The sequence below is a fragment of the Convolutriloba macropyga genome, chromosome 2 (assembly GCF_964194025.1).
Source record: "Convolutriloba macropyga chromosome 2, txConMacr16.3, whole genome shotgun sequence".
Lineage (NCBI taxonomy): Eukaryota > Metazoa > Xenacoelomorpha > Acoela > Convolutidae > Convolutriloba > Convolutriloba macropyga.
The window spans coordinates 19,601,779-19,621,338 of NC_134469.1; the positions used below are offsets into that span (position 1 = coordinate 19,601,779).

Below are 19,560 nucleotides of genomic sequence, written 5' to 3' on the forward strand. Positions count from 1 at the left end.
GGAAGTCTCTAGCAGCTTGATGAGGGGTGAGAGCAGAGACACGGGTCTATAGCTTTTCGCCTGATCTGCTGGATTTCCGGGTTTTAGCAGGGGAATTACGCGGAAGCACTTCCATATGCCCGGTATCACCGAGTGCTTGATGCTCCTAGTAAACATCTCTGTGATATATGCCGTAGCGTTCGTTCCAAGCTTCTTGAGCATCAATGTTGCAAGCTTGTCGGGGCCCACAGCTTTAGAGCTCCTGGTTTTCTTAATCGCTGCCTCCACTTCTTGCGGGACCAGGAGATCCTATTCGGAGTGGGCATTCTTCATCTTCCGCATGACGGCCCGATGTCGCTTCTCTTTTGGATCCTTGCACGTGGGGAAATACATCTGGTTGAACTTGTTGGCACATTCAGTTGCTCCATATAAGGTTCGATCGAACTTAATTACCACATTTCAGATATAGACTGCTTTGCCACTCAAACCTTTGATGGTTCGCCAGAGCTTTTTGCAGCCTTTCCGCAGGTCGCATTCCTCGAGGTGTTGAATCCATTTATCCTGTCGGTGTTTCTGGACCTTCTTCTGGATTTCTTGATTCAGCTCGGTAACTCTGGGGTTCGAGGGGTTGGCTCTCCTGAGATCGTCTCTTTGCCGCGTCAGTTTCTCGGCTTCAGTGGGGAAGCCAGTGAGAATAGACGGAATCCTTCCTTTGGAGATGTGCTTTCTGGCTGCCGCTTGTAGCAGTTTCCTGAGGGCTAGTTCCATGTTGAGCACATCGCCAACCGGGAGGAGAGGGATGCGATTTTCAACAAAACCCTTGAAGGCCAGCCAGTCCACTTTGAGGAAATTAACGAAGGTTCGCATCTCCGTTGTGGTCCTCTTCGATTCAAGCGACACTCTGACGATGATAGGATTATGGTTTGAGATAAGAACAGTGTCCACTAACCATTCTGTGCTCTTGGCAAGGTTGGGGTGAGAGATGGTGACGTCCGGTGAGCTGCATCTTCCTTGTGACGGAATTCTCGTGGGTGCGTTCTCGTTCAAGAAGACCATGCTAGCCGCATCGATTTGCTGGGTGAGTATGGCGCCTCTTTGGTCTTCCTCTATGGCTGAGTGCCATAGCTTTCTGTGGCCATTCAGATCACCGCAAATGATAGAATGTTCTACCATGAAAGGCTCCAGATTGGGTTGGAACGCCTTTGCACAGCTGGATGCAGGGGGGATGTAGATATTGAACAGCTTAATCTCGTTGCCAAACTTGACTTTGATGCATTGTGCCTCAGTAAAGTCGTCATCGCAGTGTACCGACACATTGCTGTATGTGATGGAGTTGTGGATGATGATTGCAATCCCTCCGCCTTTGTCCTTTGACCTGTCTTTGCGGATGATTGAATACTTTGGGACTTTCAGATTGCTGTTAGGCTTAAGAAAGGTCTCCTGGAAAAGCCCTATCTTGCATCCCACTTTTTTCATGTACAGGACGCGTTCTTCGATCTTGTTTCGTAGCCCATTGCAATTGAATTGCATAATCCGAAGGTTCATGTCATAGTTTTCCTTTTCTGTACAACTCCTGCAGCTCCATGCGTACTGCAGTCTATTTCCATCCAGCTTGGCGCAAGTGAAATGTGTCCATCTCTCGCACACTACACATTGGATGCAGGAGTGTAGGGTTTCCTTCGTACAGATCGTGCACGGCCATTGGGGACCTGGGTTGCGTTCGATCCCACCCATGATCAACAGCATCCGGACGATGATTCCGACTTGTTTACGAGGAGTGGTCGTCGGTCCAGCACCCCTCGGAGTCAAAAACACCCCGTCCTGACGCTTTGGCCTCCCCTTTCGGAGAGAGTTTGGTTGCCGTTGGCCCATCTGTTTGAGTTGGGGTGCTTTCGCGACGTAGACGCCGCAACCGTGAAAAGCTAGAGAATCAGTAATGAGTTCTCTCGCTTTGCAGAGCTGAGATATACAAATTGCTATAAAAGGAACAATTACATCACTTTATCAGACACAGGTGATGTTGTAAAATGGACAAACATTTTTTGATGGATTTGAGGTTTCAGATATATGAATCGAAGAGATATTGCTTGAAGGATGATAGCGAGCATTTCCAGGTGTACACAAATGGCCTGCCGAATAATTTTAACCCACTTTTCCAATCGTCCACATGATTAAGATAACAACTCATGTAAGGGGGTCTAAGCTGGCACCGGTTTTGGAAGAACCACGGAAAAACTCCCACTTACTTTTTGACAGAAAATAAACCCCAACTTGACTCTTAACAAACTGCGAAATAGCGCTTTTGGCCATGCCTCCCTAGACATGGCTATGCCTTAGCGGCCCATGGGACTTGATATGAAACTATCACAACCAAACAAATTATCACGACAAAAATTCAAATTTAAAATGGGGGTTTATTTCCGTGGGGGGTTATTTCCTTTCTAAAATAATGTTTGCTTTTTTCCGTGGGGGTTTATTTCCTAGACCCAGCTGGCGCAGCTACTGTGAAAATGGACCAGTATTTGATTAAAACAAGCATCTCTAACTTGCAGTACTAGTTTGCTAAGAATTACATCAACTGCTTTCGAATTTGGACATCTCTTATAACCCTTTTTTCTTTTTTTCTTGCTCCTCGAGTCTTCATCTCTGAAGTCAAGTATACTCCTAACAAGAATAGTTTCTTGCCAAGCTATGTGGAGAGTATCTTATGCACAATTTACATTAGGTTGTTCTCTCTCTCCGCCTTCCAAATGTTAGCTGATTAAGTAATCTCAACAATTTACTTCTCCGGATGCGAGGACATTGTTCATAAACTCAAGGAATCCCTCCTCTTTGATCTCGTTGTCTGTGAAGATGAAAGTCACTCCAATTCCCTGGAACCCTGCCATGCGGTAGAGCACCTTCAGGTCATCCAGGAGATTGCCCTGGTTGTAGGAACTGGAATGCACGCATACATGCAAGCAAGGGGTTATGATACAGGATGATTATGATGATGATGATGCGAATACTATGGACAATGACAGAGTTCATAAATGTGATGCAAAATGTCATAGATAGTAAACACGTGTTGCAAAAAGAAAAAAATGGCGTTTTATACAAAAACAATATTATATAATGGCATATATCACAGGTTTAGGTTAGGTTATGACACAAACTGATCAACGACACAAATGCATAAGATGAAAATGTTATGATGTGATGTAGAGCGAAAAATAATATTTCGCCGGTATCTTTATCTTGTCTGATAACTATCTTAACTGATAATTATCAGAAAGCGATTTTAATCTCGAAAAATACAGCGCATTCATTACCTTGAAAAATACAGCGCGTTTCTTATCTTAAAAACTACAGCGCGTTTATTAAATTCGGTCGCGGCTCTTTTAAGTATCACAAAATAGTGTCAATGCGATGACAAACAAGATAAATTAGATACATGGCGGATAATAATTGATAAATAACAAGGAGGCTCGGTAATGTGCGTTCGCACATCAAGTTCCGACCCCGCTCAACCATATTTTTGGCATAAATGTCTACCAAATAAGAACAGATAGAAAACCCAAAAAATTCAAATATTTTTCAAAAGAAAATGTGCGTGAACAAAGATCGCCTCCAATGCAAATAACAGTGGAGCAAAAATGCCGCATTACATTGATGAGATCAGCCATCACTAAGAAAGCAAGTCAAGACGAACAACAAAATCAATCAACAAAAACAACAAACATTAAATACATCGAAAATTTTCTGTCCATTAAAAAAAGAAACAGCGTCGGGTAAAACTGAAACTAAACAAAATAACTGGTATTTTACTAGAAAAGATATGGTACCACTCTATAAAAAGGCTCGGTAACCTTTAGACAAAAAAGAACAAAAAAACAGCAAAGATAAAACAAATATGCTTTAATTCTAAAAGCAATTAAATTCAATGTAAGGAAAAACATTAGATGGCAACTGGAAACCTCCAATATGTTTATGATCACATACGCTACTATAGCAGGGCCTTAAGACCTGAAAGGAACAACAAACAGACAACAAAAAAAATTCGATTTAAACTTGCAAGAAAACGCTGTCGAAGCCTTAAAGCCATATTTTGCCCTCAAAATATGTTCAATCAAGCCTTCCGCAAACGCCAAAATGTGGTATAGCCGGGTCTTCTTTGTGAGAATAGGTAACAAGTAGAACAAAAAAAGAAAAAGGGCAAAATTAATTAACACTATTGTTTTTCTTCGAAAAAAATTATTTTCAATTTTAAGGAAGCCATAAGCTACAAAATGGAATAATGAAGTAGGTTCGTCTATTTGTCCAAGAGAAGCGCTTGAGACGTGTAGTTTTCAGAATATGTTTTCAAAAATCAAAAATAAGTTTACTTTTTGTGCAAAAAATCCCTGTCGAAGCCTGTAAATTCAAAACAAATTCTTTAAAAAAAAGAATAGATTTTGTTCACTTGCACCTACCCTCGACAGCAATGATGTCATGTTAGACCTGTAATTAACGAGACTACGTATCACATAGAAATAAGGAACAAAAAAAACAGCAAACATAAAAAAAACTGGCTTATATTTAATAAAAACATTTAATTCAAAGAAAAACCATTCGATGGCAATTGAAAACATCCATTATGATTATGATCACATGCACCCCTATAGGAGTGCCTTAAGACCTGTCATTAATGATTTTTTGGTTAAAAAAAGAACAACAAATAAAGACAACAAAAAAATTCAATTGAAACTTGCGAGAAAACGATGTCACAGCCGTAAAGTCATTTTTGGCCCTTAAAAATATATTAAATTAAGCCTTCCTCAAATGCCAAGAATGTGTTATAGGCCTTCTAATTAATGATAATAGGTAAAAGGTATACTAAAAAGGAGAAAAAGGGAAAAATTTATTCAACTTTTTTTTCGAAAACAATTATTTTCAAAGTCATGAAAGTTACTAGCCACAAAATAGAAAATTAAATAGGTTCGCCTCTTCGTCCAACGGAAGCACTTGAGACCTTTAGGAACTCAGAATATGTCTTACGTCTACAAAGGAACGTTAAATAGAGAGAAAAGAAAAATTAGTTTACCCTTTGTGCAAAAAACCCGTGTTGAAGCCAGTAAATTCAAAACGAATTCTTTAAAAAAAGAATAGATTTTGTTCACTTGCACCTACCCTCGACAACAATGATGTCATGTTAGACCTGTAATTAACGAGACTACGTATCACATAGAAATAAGGAACAAAAAAAACAGCAAAGATAAAAAACTGGCTTATATTTAATAAAAACATTTAATTCAAAGAAAAACCATTCGATGGCAATTGAAAACATCCATTGTGATTATGATCACATGCACCCCTATAGGAGTGCCTTAAGACCTGTCATTAATGATTTTTTGGTTAAAAAAAGAACCACAAATAAAGACAACAAAAAAATTCAATTGAAACTTGCGAGAAAACGATGTCACAGCCGTAAAGTCATTTTTGGCCCCTAAAAATATATTAAATTAAGCCTTCCTCAAATGCCAAGAATGTGTTATAGGCCTTCTAATTAATGATAATAGGTAAAAGGTATACTAAAAAGGAGAAAAAGGGAAAAATTTATTCAACTTTTTTTTCGAAAACAATTATTTTCAAAGTCATGAAAGTTACTAGCTACAAAATAAAAAATTAAATAGGTTCGCCTCTTCGTCCAACGGAAGCACTTGAGACCTTTAGGAACTCAGAATATGTCTTACGTCTACAAAGGAACGTTAAATAGAGAGAAAAAAAAATTAGTTTACCCTTTGTGCAAAAAACCCGTGTCGAAGCCAGTAAATTCATAACGAATTCTTTAAAAAAGATATTAGATTTTGTAACTTGCACTATGCCTCAACAATATTAATGTTATATGTGACCTCTAATTAACGAGACTAGGAAACAAATAGACAAAAAATGCAAAGTTAAACACCGTTAAAAAGAGTTTTTTATATTTTTGAAAACAATTGTTTTCAAAGTCATGAAAGCCGTCAGCTATCTACTCAAATCAGAATACAAGCTCATTTATTCCTTCATAAAATGCCATTGAGGACTGTCTTAATCCAGCTAATTTCATATGACTACAAAGACAAAGTAAAAACGACAGTTAAAGACAATTGTAGAAAAAAATGAATTAAATTCTTCGAGAAAGGGATGTCGACCCGTTGAAACCATAATGTATGCCTTTCAAGACTTTTATATGCTCAATGGTGCCTAAGTTTGAGCGCCAATAATTTAATTTGTGAACTGTCAATAAGTTGATAATGTGACAAAACGAGAAAAAAAAACGTGAAAAAGTGACCAATACCTAAAAACAAAAAAAAATTTGAAATCTAGTAGCATCAAAGCCAAAAAACCATAACATAACGCATAATACAGCAAAAAGACTTTAATTTAATTCAACAGAGGAAGAAGAAGCATTCTTTCTGTGCTGACACTACGCCACAAGCTGACCAAATTAAGAGAAAAAAATTGGCAAATTTCAAAAGGCCACTGTTTAATTAAAATAAAACATTTTTAAAAGTCAAAACAACCAAAATCTTTTGGGTACAGAAAACAGATAAAATAAATTGGAACTGTTAAGGAAGCCATTTGGACCTTTCAACAGTGAGCTGTGATGTGAATTGTTCTGTTCTTTAATTATCATAAACATCTCGATCTTATTTTTTAAAAAAAGACCGACTGATTACAATCCGAATCATTTTTTCGATCGTAACAGTCCAAGATTGGACCAAAACCAGCCACGCTATTCCTGTTCGTCCATTTAGAACACTCAATTGTTTCAAATGCTTTAGATCTTTATAATTTGTTAGTTAAAAGATTTAAAAAAAGCTGCGTTTTTGGTAATCATAGAGTAAAATTAGCAAAAAACGGCAAAACTTTGATTCTAGACTACTCTCAATGGAATTGGAGGTAAGACTAGCTCCCTTTGTAGTTTACAAAGATTGTGTTTGTTGTTTTTGGGGTGTGTACTTCCGGCAAATTTAATCAAAATGGACTAAAGAAGCTTATTTCGGACAATTTTGGATGAAAAAGGCTGAATTTTGAAATACGTAGCCAAAATTTTTGCCAGAAAAATAAATCAAAATAGTCAACAATACTTTTTGTCTCTACAAAAATAAACAGTACAATTGTTAACAATTTTCACAATTTTTAGCAAAATTGACGAAATTTTAGACAAAATTCCGGAAAATGTGAATAAAAACAACGGAATTTCGTCTATTATTCACAAAACTTCAAGCCTCGATAACTCCCTGTAAAATACGAAATTAAAAAAATCTTTTTAATTTTATATTCTACGCTGGAGGGGCTTTTTAATGATACCACTCACAACTCTGTATGATGAATATATCGATCGGTCAAAATTGACTGAACAAAAAAAACCCATTTGAGTATATAGTTCCTCCCCCCTCAAGAGGGTCGGAACAAAAAGTATGGCTTCTAGAACGGTTATAGTTCGAGATAAAGTAACAAATATGACATGGTAACACTGAAGTCTCACCGCGTCAATGTAATTTGGAAACTCTTGTATCCAGCGATAAACGAAGCCAGTCGGGTCAAGCTCTGTTTGCCCGATCCACCCACACCCACCAGCAGGGCATTACCTCTGGGGGTTCGGATAATTCTGGAGATCTTGGTCAAGTGGCACATGCAATCCTGGAAAGAACAAAAAAATAGCTAAGTGTTTTGATCATTTTTTAAAAATTTTTTGTTGATATGACATAGATGCAGGTAAACAACTTCAAAGGACTCTGAACGGTAGTTCTGAAAGGAGTCATTTAAGCTGTTCAGATAAAAACAAATCTGTTTAATTTCTGAAAATGTTAGTGTTATGTATGGGTAAGATTTATGGATATACTTATATTGTGAAGAAAACACGATCAAAACCATTTTTTGAAGAGTATTTCAATTCAAGAGTATTTCAATCCAAGAGTTCATTCAATTCAAGAGTATTTTTGTATGCCCTCTGATCAAATTTGATCAGTATTTGTAATTTAGATTGAACCTTTTATTGAAACCTGGCTTTTGTCATCATTATAAAAACTCAAGAAACAAGGCGAAGAAGATACACCTTGAAGAACACCAGATCCATGATGCCTCCTCGCACAGCTTCATTGTACTGTACTTGGAACTCGGATAGTTTACTCTTCAATTGGTCAAAACTCTCTATCGGCTCATACACTTTCGGTGCATCAAATGTGGCATCGTCCGCCTCCTCACCTGCAAAAACAACTCTTTCAGAACTTTCTAGAATGTCCCAGAATGCAACTTTCTCAATGACTTCCAAAGTTTTCCAACACCATAAAAAGCGAGCGTTGCAGAACGTTCTGGTTCAAATTCTGTTTGCAAAACATTCTGAATAAAGTGCTTGTGATAATGATGATAGGGATGAACAACTTACGAAAGTGTGACAAAAGTGACTAAACATGGGGCGTATCTATTAGCCAAAGTCTTTCGATTTCCAACCCATATCATAGCAATACTTCTTTCAATCCATGACCTTCTGATTAAACGGTTCACTTTTTATTGCCTTCTCTCGAAAACAACTTCGAAATTTTTAACCAATGCAATGAAAAGCAGTTATTTTTGCTAAGAATCTTCTCCAGTAAATCAATACTTAAGACAGCCTAAATGCGTTATGATACTTAATTCAGACAGGTAATTTATGTTCTTTCTTGGTCAATCACTCATTGGAAATCATGCAACGGCTAAAAGATTGCCCTCGAGAAATTTTGATTCCAAAAAGGGGGTCAAAAAGGGGGATCTGTCATCATACACAAAACAAAAACTGATTGGACTACTCTCGATCTAACATGTTACCTGGGCCAGGGATGCTTTCTGAACAAATTGAACACTGACAGAAAAATATATTGTTTATGTCTCTTTTCAACGCGTTTTTAAATTTAGAAAGTTTACTGTTAACTCAGGTCCTCCACTGACTTCTTGCTAGATTTTAATTGCGATCAATTGGAGAAAAAGACAACCATGAACAGCTTAACGTTTTCGGTTTTTCTAGACAAAAGTTTTTTTTGCTGTAAATCGGCTCCTCTAGCCTAGTAAAATGGAAGGACTGTGCAGTACAATTTTTATTTACCATTATATGGCGTAAAAGTATAAATTATAGAAATTGATATTGTACCAATGAAGAAAGAACAGTTTCACTTTTTCCACATACACTATGGCACCAAAAAGCTACATACAGCATGATTTCTGCTTTTAAAGCCTGAGTCGTGCTTCATAAGCATGATTTGCGCTAAAGCGTGCAAAAAGGTGTGAAATTTTTTCCGCTTAAGAAGAAAAGATAGTTAAACCGCTTTGTTCTTTCACTGTTTGCCAAGTTGTTACGCTACGAGAAGTCGGATTTTCATGGACGAAAATACAAAAACAACTCAACTTGAAATCAAGATCAAGAGCACAGCATGCATAAAAACGTTTTGTTGTGGGTGCAATACAATCAGACGGACGGAAAATGCTCGTTAAGTGTCCAAACAAGCTAAACACTGGCGGTTATTTTGAAGTTTTGAAAAATTACGAAGGAAAAATGAATTATCAGCACTTAATTTTTCAACGAGTTAGTGCTCTTGTGCATAAATCAAAGATCATCGACATTTTTTTCACGAGGAGTGGAACGTACTGGAAAGGCCGGCATATAGTCAAGATCTAAATCCGATCGAAAATTTATGGGTAATTTTTAAGCAGCGATTACGAAAACAGACAGTTTTTTGTGAAAATTTAGAAAGTGTCAGAAATTTGGAACGAAATTGACCCAGATGTCATTATAAACCTGTATGAAAACTATAAAAACGGTCTGCGAGACGCTTAGGAACTAAAGGTGTAATGACGCGTTATTAGAGAACTAATTTGAATTAAAAGTGATGTATTTTTTGATGTTTGTAATGCTTTTTTAAAAATCTTCAGGTGTAAGGTAGCTTTTTGGTACCATAGTGTATACAAACAGATTACTTTCAGGGAACTGCAATATTTGTATTTTGCAATTCAGTTTAGAGTTTTTTTGGCAATTGCGGGAACCTTGTTGCTGACCTATTCTAGCAGGAGTTCAAACTAGGCAATTGTTTCAAAGGCAATTGTTTCAAACTACACATGGATATCGCTGCATTCGCCAAACTCAAATGTGCAATGTAATATGTCGCCGCATAATCTATGATCAATGAAATTGAAAAAAAAATCTGTTTAGAATGAAAACTATTTCGATCGTTTCCGCAAACATTGGAAATTGACCTCTTTAAGCCGAAATTGCAGTTGATTTTGTGATCTATGCTAGAGAGTTGGGCAATGAAACCCAGACTCTTAAATTGACTTAAGGTCTGTTTAAAATGAATTTCGTCGCCTGCTCGAGACTTTTGTCACTTTTAGTTCAAAATTTCGTGAATTTTTGAGTTCGTTTTTCAAAATTAATCCAAAGCTGCTTGGGTATTTCGCTCTGATGGTGGCTCGCGTGCACCCTTTGAGCTAAAGCATTGCGTGCGTGAGCCACGTTGAGGCGATGTTTGTTAATGGACTTGTGCTGTGTTCAAATGTAACAAAATAAAACATATTAGATGGTATAAGGTAACAATTGACATTGTGGGCAGTTTTATTACCATCAAACTTACGACTGCTTCTTGCTATTCGTTCACCGTCCTCTCCTGTGGTTGGTTGAAAAATAGATTTAAAATAATACAGTTTTTGGTCACTATTTTTGGAATGTTTGAAATTACGGTCTACAAGTTGGCATCTGACTATCTTTTTCGTTCAACATTAAGCAATGCAATACCCCCCCCCCCCCCCCCCCGTTTAAGATCATTTTATTGAAACCATCGGATTTACAAAACAGCGCTGTTTCACCACAAGCTATTATTTAAGTCAGAGCCATTTGAAACTAATCCTCAAACGATGCTAATTGGGCTAGTTGTTTAGGTAATTTAGTGTCGTAATCTCAAGTTGTATAAGATTTCCTGGCAACTTTAACTTAATGTTTGACACAGTTATTATTTGTTCAATCTATTTTGTTCCTTACCAGTGGGTTCGGGTGCCTCTCTGAGGAAGTCTACGAAGTATGGCTCCATCTCCATGTGTTGCAGGTAATCAGGTCCCAGTTCGTCACCCACCAACTAAATACACAATACCACATTGACGAAATATCATTATACAGCAGCACTAAAGCCTATTGAATGAAGATGCCAAAATACACAAATAACTGTAGTCGCCCAAATTTATTTTTGAGCATTTTAGCTTTTTTGACTATTAAAATAATGTTCTTTGCATAACTGGAACTCTCGCGCTGGATCTTAATGACGGCAACTCAAAAACTTTAAATGTCGCAATTTTAAAACTCTGCAGAGGTCAAGGATTCGTCCCCCTTTTTTACTCGGAACCAGAAACATCGCCCCAGTTCAGTTATATATTTGACAACTGGTATCAGCGGTAATTGTTGCAAAACTATTGGATTTCCCACCCTGAACCAAATAATCCCGTTAAATTGACAAACTCAAAAAATCTCAACAAGACAAAACAGCCGCAGCTGCGAATCAATGGACAAGACTGACCTGCTTAATAGACTTGTCAAACCAATTGAGGTCATCATAGTTGATGAATCGATCAGCTATGACGCGGGTGCATTCGTGTCTGTACAGAGCCACCAGAGTCTTAGTGTCATTCGCCACATCAGATGTCGTGTTGATCATTCCCTTCAAGTATTAGTGAAAATTATAAATTGAAATGAATAGTTTTATTGACCTTATAAACTCGATTTCGGTCAACGGAATGCGTTGATCTTTCAACAAACAATTTTCTTTTTAACTGCTCCATAAAATAAAGCTTTTTTTGAAGTTTGTTAAAAGTTAAAATAATCAGAGCCGAACATTTTGGCCTGGAGACAAGTCAACAGAGATCAACTTCCAAAATTTATACTTGCTACTCGAGAAATTCTTAATGATCAAACAGCTCTCAAAACTAATAGAAATTCCTGCCGCATCCATGGCTTTGTAGATATCAACTTGCTTTTTTAAAAAAATGTTATACATTTTTTAGTAACGTGATCTTTAAATAAAAAGCTGGCATGCCTCTAGCGTGCGATAAATTTATAACTAAAACTATCTTTATGTACCTGCCAGATTCTGGACAAATCTCTCAAGTTGAAAATGTAGTGGAACTTAGCAGGAGTGGGCAACATCTTCACTTTGGTCTTCTGCCAAATGATTCGGGTCAGTGGCACCAGTTGGCCTACTAACTCCTGGGTATCCTGGGAGAAGCCACGCTCCGCAATGTAGTGTCCTATTAACAGACACAGACTTGCAAATTAAAACTACAGCATTCTTTGAGCTCAAGATTACAAACTTCAGTTATCACTAACATCAAAACAAGCTGCCGTATTTTTTTTTTGCATCGAACTGATCAAACTACAATTCAAGTCATTGCCTTATATAATCAACAAGCTTATTCTCTTGTAAACCTTAAAACATTTTGCATAGCATGAATTTTCTGGGCAATGAGCAAATAGCAACTCATCGTTCCAACCTACAAAAAAAATTTGGGGGCTAGGACTTTTTTGTTGAGTAAAAATTGGTCACTCGATATTTTTGCGGAGCGATCGAAAAGTGATACTCATAAAAAAACTGAATCGATTTTGGGAATGATTATACGACTGTTTTTGTTTTGTGGAGAAAAGGAGGCCTATAAATTTTAGCATTTTTCACTTGTTGACCTTTTCACGCTTCTTATACTATTAATACTATGATATTATATAAAAAAAACGTTCGCTTATTAAAAAAAATTTCGCAACTATTTTAGATTTTAAAAAGTTTTATGTCGCATCTAACGGTATTATATTTTCTTAAATTAAATTTCGCTGTGAAGGCAAATATTTTCAAAGCCGATATTTTCAAAAACTTCTTTTTCATTTTTCATTCAAGACTTATGAGTTTCACAAAATACGTCATCTATAAATCACGCAGTTTCGTTGATTTAAGACAAGCGATATCAGCATGGCACGTTGGGAAAACTTTCCGTCTTTCCGTCACTCTCCGTCCCTCGCGTTCGCCATCTCTCTCTCTCTCTCTCTCTCTCTCTCTCTCTCTCTTCTCTCTCTCTCTCTCTTTTCAGTTTGTTTCTTTCTTGCTTCCGTTCTTGCCTTCCTTCCTTCCCTCCCTTCCTTTTCTTTTCTTTCTCTTCTTTTCTTTTCTGTCTTTCCTTCTTTTTTCTTTCTTAGGTTACCAATCAACGACTTTTATCAATTTATATGAAATAATACAGTTTTTAGCTGACGCTGAAACTTTAGGAAATATATACTTTTGGTGTCTACTTTGGTGCCCCTTTGTGTGGAAACCCGTTTTTGGCGATGAATATAATATTTATTGTTGAATGAGGCCTCAATTCTTATTCTTCACTTTATATATATTTTTTTAAAATATTGAGTCCTTCCTATGTGCGCTATTTTTTTAATAGTTTCTTCAATATTAATTTTAAAAATAAACTTAAAAAATATGTGCACACAAATTTGAAGAGCCATAAAAACAATTAAATTCGACTGTTAACACAGTGCATAGAATAGTTTAAAAACAGAGCAGGAAAGCACCTTTTCCAATAGTACTGAAGATCTTGTCAATGGACGCGTTGGAAGGCAGAGTGGAGTTGAACACGTTGAACTGTCTCTTCAATCTCTGGGGGATGTCATTCCGCCCTCCACCAGGGTGGATCATGGCTGCCATGAATTGGATGTCCACGATGTTGGTGAACTCACCTGGCTTCTCTAAATTGTAGAAGCCTTTGTTCTCCATAGTCTGACGCACAATCTCATTCGTGATCTAAACAAATAGCCGATATCACAATTTATCAGCTAGGTTAAAGATTAATCATTAATAAATAAAATAACAATAACTAGAAACTATAGGGTTCAAGGGATGCCCAAATAGTCGTATTATATTAATAAAATTTCGGGCACACCGCAAACTGTACAAGCACGAAAACCTTTGCACATGTCTAAGAGTTGAACCCTCTTTGAAATTATCAGGTCTCAGTTCTCAAGACCAATGTTTGAAAAAACGATTGAGAAAATTGACAGTTTTACATTATGATGAGATTGGCAACCTAGTTGAGAGGCTGAAATGTGAGAATACCGTGGTCGGTCGATATTCTGTATGTAAAGGCACTCGTTGGCCAATATTTAGTCACGGGGGCGAAGAACAAAGCTCCCACAAAGCAATTGTATATTATAAACATACCTGGTCACCCCAGTCGTTGATAACTGGCATGTTAATATCATCAACAAACACAGTCATCTTCTTGTTTCCCGGTGGTCCGTAAGTGCTTCCCACTCGCTTGTCTACGTAGCTCTCGACTGTCCTCTGGAACATGATTGGCTCAGTGGCTGAGGAGAAATTCATGCTCTTGCTCAAATGCTCTTCGCCATTATATCGCCCACAGAACCCTTTGATCATCACAGTCTTGGCAGTACCTTGCTCACCTGAAAAAAAAACAAACGAAGTGTGAAAAAGAAAAAGGCACTATAGATTGCCTATCCAAGGAGGGAAACAAATTCTCAGTGAACAGAAAACTGACATCAAACAATCTAAGGTCTCACAAACGTACAGAAGAAACGGACGTAGAGAATTTTGCTGTTTTCCAGCGGCCGCATAGCTCAGTCGGTTAGAGCATCGTGCTAATAACGCGAGGGTCGACAGTTCGAGCCTGTCTGTGGCCATTTCATTTCTTATATTTTGTGCTTCAAAATAAATATCAAAACTTTTAAAACGTTTCAGTATTTCACAATATTCCTGAGATTAGTCCAGTTCAGAAAGTTTTAGATGATTGAGAGAGAGCATACCAATGAGGAGCACTCCTTTCTCCTGCTTCGCAATGACCTGAATCAGGAAATCAGTTCGGATGTTGTCGACGTTGGGAACCAAGATTCCGGAGTAGTCTGGGATGTGATCCTTGGGGTAGACAAACTCTGGAACCTTCTTGCTCCAGTGATCCCACTCGCCAGCATCATTCACAAAGAACTCGAATATAGTGTCGCCTAAAAGAATGCAATGTTTGTGTCAGAATCAGATTCCACCTTATCAGACTCTCATTGAGAACAATGTTTATAATTCACTACTTCTCTGTAAACAATTAGAGCTTCACCAATTACGAAGTTTTATTTTTGTATAAGATTCTCCAAAATTTGACAAAACAAATTCACTCCAATTTGTAAGACTAACAATTCTTTAATGAAACTAAGAAAATAACAGCGAAAACTGTACTAAAGCGTACCCTCAAACATCGGTTTGGGTAGATCGACCACTTTCATACTTCGCAGTTCAGTCTCCATTTTGAGCCTATCTCCCAATTCCAAAACTGCACCAAGAGACCACATAATAGCAAAAACGAACAGTTTCTCGAGATGTTTATCAGAAGGTAGCTTCGCATTCTCTTCGCTTGGAAGCAACCCGTCCATCATATCCAAGCTCTGTCGAACGTACATCGCCTCTAAGAGCGGCATTTTTGGGGTCAAATTCTGAGTTATGAAGGTATACAACTTGGGGAACACTTTTTCGTAGAGATGATACATGGTATCCGAAATTCCACCAGGTTGTCGTCGGCACCAAGCTCTAACCAGGGGATCCCAGTCCAGAATAGAACTGGACATGAACACCATGCCGTTTCTAGACACAGTAGCTGGGGAGGCGTTGTCAATGTTGTGGGGTTCAAATACAACTTTGCAGTTTGGCGCCATCACAATACGATCACCGTTTGCGAGGGTCAGAGTTTTGTTGTCGTCCAAGACGGAGTTCAAGTTTTCAATCCAGATAGCATCTACAGGGCCATCGAGGACAATCCAGACATTGTCTGTTTTCTTGACTTTGTGGGTTCGACGCCAGAGAGTAGAGAAGATTCCATCTGTCCAGTCGTTAGTGGCGGCGTCCAGACGTCCGAACATCTGAGGCGCGGTGATAGCTTTTGGGTTCATCCTCATCTCCTTATGCGGAGCGCCACATTCAGTCATAGCTTTCATCAACACATGAATACATTTAGTCTTTCCTGCACCTGATGGGCCCAAGGCCATCATTCCCCAACGTACACGTTGAGTTTCATAAAGCTGAATCAGTTTCAAAACCCAAGGTGGATGGTCAATCAGCTGAACCTCCTCAATTTCACGCTTAATAGCAGCTTCAATATCCGGATACCCTTTTTTGTCCAGTTCAATTCCAGGGAACAAATCGTCAATGAGGGACAAGAATAGAGGTTCATCTTCGTCGACAAGTTTGGACAAGTTCATGTCACGCAGAACTCTCATCACAGTAATGTTTTCAGCATCCTGAGGATTCAGACGTTTCTCTCCTCCGAGGGTTCTCAACACAGATAGAATGTTTCTGAGACCGAAATCGTAGTGGACTTGTTTTGTAAGCTGCAACTCACAGAGTTTGTACAAAGTGAAGAACTTTCGGGACAAGATTATATTCTGTTGGAAACCGCAACTGGCGAGTTTCACTCGCATGATAATCATACGATCAGGAACCATCATAGCCACAGATCGGAACTGGATCTTCAGATTCTCCGGCAGCTCCTGACGTCCAGCGTAACCGGGGTTCATGGTAATGAACAAACCGAATTCGGGATCACAGTCAACAATGTCACCATCAGTGAAGACGAACTGAGATTTCTTGTCCTTTTTACATTGCAAGACGACGTAAATCTGCTGAGCAGCTACCGACAATACCGGAAGGTCAATTCGATTAAACTCGTCGAAACATCCCCAAGATCCGGACTGGGCCAGACCTTTGTAGATACGACCCAGACCTCGGAAGTCCATCTGATCGGAGCAGTTAAACACAACCACGTACTTGCCCAGACATCTGGCCATGTCCTTGGTGGTCTCGGTTTTACCAGTTCCTGCAGGACCCGCAGGGGCACCACCCAATGACATTCCAAGTGCTTGTGACAGGGTGATGTAACACCTAGGAACAATAAAATACAAATTAAAATAATGTTTACGATGCTACAAAAGGAATGATACATGGTCTAAGTTAAACTATTAAATGTTGATTTGATTTATCGTAAACTCTCATTCGCAATTTCCAGTCATACATTCGGACTCAAATGTGCCACCGAATCAAAGACCGGATGAGCATAGTCACAACTAATAACTCTAAAGTTCACTATCAATATAGAAACTACAATATCAAAATATAGAAACCATTATGATAGCATGACCATTGGAATAAAGGATCACGAAAAGCAGTTTTAGGACGTTTGGCAGGAAACCAAGCATTACAACTGCAACTGTTTGGGTTATACCTGTCAGTTAGTGGTGTTATGACCAATCTGTCTGTACATCCCAAGTACTCATTCATGTAGTTGAAGTTTACATCAGTGATTGAGACCAGACACTCATCTGTCTCCTCTTTGAAGTAGAATCTAAACAACATCGATCAATCATTCGCATTTAATTTTTGTAGTCTCGGCAGTTTATTCAGCACAATATACCTTTTCTTGAAATAATTGCTTCAAACTTTGTTCGAGAGCAATTAAAAAGCATTAAAATTCATTTGACTGATTCCAACACTCGATCAAAAGAGCCTTCAGAAGTAATTCAAATACAAAACCCCATTTAAAAAAAAACAAAATAAATTAGCTATTGATAAATCGATAATATTCTCGATTGTTGATCACAACAGACAAACGGTTGGTTCTACATTGAGTCAAGGACGCTTAAAATACTTATGATCGCCACAAGAGGAATAATCAGATTATCAATCCAAAAGATAAAATCTAACTTAACGATAAATGACTTTGGATATATAGCTTATTTGGCACTATGGCATTGATCAATATGTAACCCATGCTGGACATACCTGCTCTGTTTGAGCCACTCAAAGTCTCCGGGACTCTTGATGTTTAGTCTGACAAGGTCATCAAAGATGTCCTTCTGATGCACGTGGATAGTAATGAGAGTCTCGAATTTGGTCCTCTCCATCTTGGTCAACTCATGCGTTGTCTGGTCAATCAGCTCGTTCAGAATATCCAAGAACATCTGGTTAGTGTTACCCATAATCTTGAAATAATTTGAGAGGTTAACATAATGCGTCACATGGCTTGAAAAGTAAATACACGAGTAGAAACAAAAATCCAATAATGGTAAAAGATCAAGCTGGTCTTCATCAAAAGATCACCAAATAATTAAAGCAACTATCAATTATTTTAGGTATTTATCAAGTTAGGTCTACAATAAAGCAATATTCACAAGAAGTAAATAGGAAAAAAAGTTATTACGAGGTTTATAAATTACTTATTGGCCATAAATTGAAGCAACGCTGCCGCAATTGTAAAATACAGAAAACGTCGAACATAAACTTCTCCGAACCTTTCGATCAGATCGAGCATTCTGCAGTGCAACCTCGGAATCCCTAGTCCAAATGATCTGCAGAGCCAACAACCCCACCTGGGCTGCAAACTGATTTTGGAACTCAATCATCTTGAAACCAGAGTCGCCCAGTGCAACGTTGGCTCTTCTGATAACTCCGTGCAAGGACTTCTGCTGCTCCTGCAGAACGGTTCCAAGCCAGATCTCGACATTTCCCTGTGCAAGGACAGGTCGCTCAAAGTCAACACTCTCTCCTGAAAACAGTCAGAAATAAAACCAAGTTCCATTAACTTTTGTCCATTTACCTTAAGTCAGGATAAGGTTTTCCAACATAATCTATTTTTAAATAAAATAGCGTAACGAAGGTCTAGAGGTTTCAGCAAACTTCACGGAGATACTGACAACTGATTTCATACGCAATTTCTAACATTTGTATTAGGTCAATTCAACCAATCAGATTGTTGGGCCAATAAAACTCAAGCATCGTCAGCATTTAACACAAACTTATGCTGAACTTTTAAGTATTAACAACCAGGATCTAATTGGAGAAAACTTATTCTGAACGAAAGGAAGAAACTGACTTCTCAAGGTACATACACTAATTTTAATCCCGCCATTTTTATATCATCAATGGAGACTGTTTGTTACCCACTAAGTTTTTATCATTTTACCTGAGTGAATTCATTATTTTAGGAAGCAATAACAAAGGTAACAAGGAGGCTCGTTAATGTGAGTTAGTACATGATGTTCCGAGCCGAGCTCATAAACATTTTTTGTCTTAATTGTCAACCAAATGAAGAGATAATTAAGAATAGATGTTTGAGTTTAAAAAATTGTTCCACAACCAAAGTACTATTTGAATTACATAATACCGCGCCTCATTACAGCGCTCACGAGATCTGCCGCTAAAGAGACTGCGAGAAAAAAAACAAAAAACAAAATAAGCAAAAAAAATTCACGGCAAAAACTCGTTATCTAAATTTAAAAGCGCCTAGTAACAAGGTCGAAATGCAATCAAACAAAACCTAAACAACACAAACAGCATTTTTTAAACCAAATAATTTCAAACTTCTGAAAAATCATTAGCTGTTAACAAAATGATTTATGATAGGCTTACTAAAAGGTGATTAAAAAAACCGATAAGACATATGTTTGGTTAGAAAAAGACATAGAAATGGACAAAAGATGCAAACACTACAAACAATTTGCGAAAACACAAATTATTGGAGCCATTAAAATCATTGACT

The 19,560-nt window shown here is 37.9% G+C and overlaps 1 protein-coding gene and 1 non-coding gene across 3 annotated transcripts in view; one reads left to right on the plus strand and one right to left on the minus strand.

Moving 5' to 3' along the window:
• The window catches only part of LOC142357704 (dynein axonemal heavy chain 5-like), a 99,186-nt gene that overhangs the window by 29,476 nt on the left and 50,150 nt on the right, over positions 1-19,560 (minus strand). For both annotated transcript variants that reach the window (XM_075409263.1, XM_075409258.1), the window contains exons 21-35: positions 18,314-18,567; positions 17,805-18,004; positions 17,248-17,367; positions 15,223-16,907; positions 14,792-14,986; positions 14,190-14,431; positions 13,544-13,772; positions 12,077-12,243; positions 11,517-11,657; positions 10,988-11,081; positions 10,584-10,616; positions 8,791-8,808; positions 8,042-8,190; positions 7,472-7,626; positions 2,763-2,916 (exon numbers count right to left, since the gene is read on the minus strand). In XM_075409263.1, the coding sequence (XP_075265378.1) occupies positions 2,763-2,916; positions 7,472-7,626; positions 8,042-8,190; positions 8,791-8,808; positions 10,584-10,616; positions 10,988-11,081; positions 11,517-11,657; positions 12,077-12,243; positions 13,544-13,772; positions 14,190-14,431; positions 14,792-14,986; positions 15,223-16,907; positions 17,248-17,367; positions 17,805-18,004; positions 18,314-18,567 (3,836 nt within the window). The remainder of the gene's footprint in view (positions 1-2,762; positions 2,917-7,471; positions 7,627-8,041; positions 8,191-8,790; positions 8,809-10,583; positions 10,617-10,987; positions 11,082-11,516; positions 11,658-12,076; positions 12,244-13,543; positions 13,773-14,189; positions 14,432-14,791; positions 14,987-15,222; positions 16,908-17,247; positions 17,368-17,804; positions 18,005-18,313; positions 18,568-19,560) is intronic.
• Trnai-aau (transfer RNA isoleucine (anticodon AAU)) lies at positions 14,595-14,668 on the plus strand. The gene has a single exon. It is a non-coding gene; the product is annotated as a tRNA-Ile (tRNA).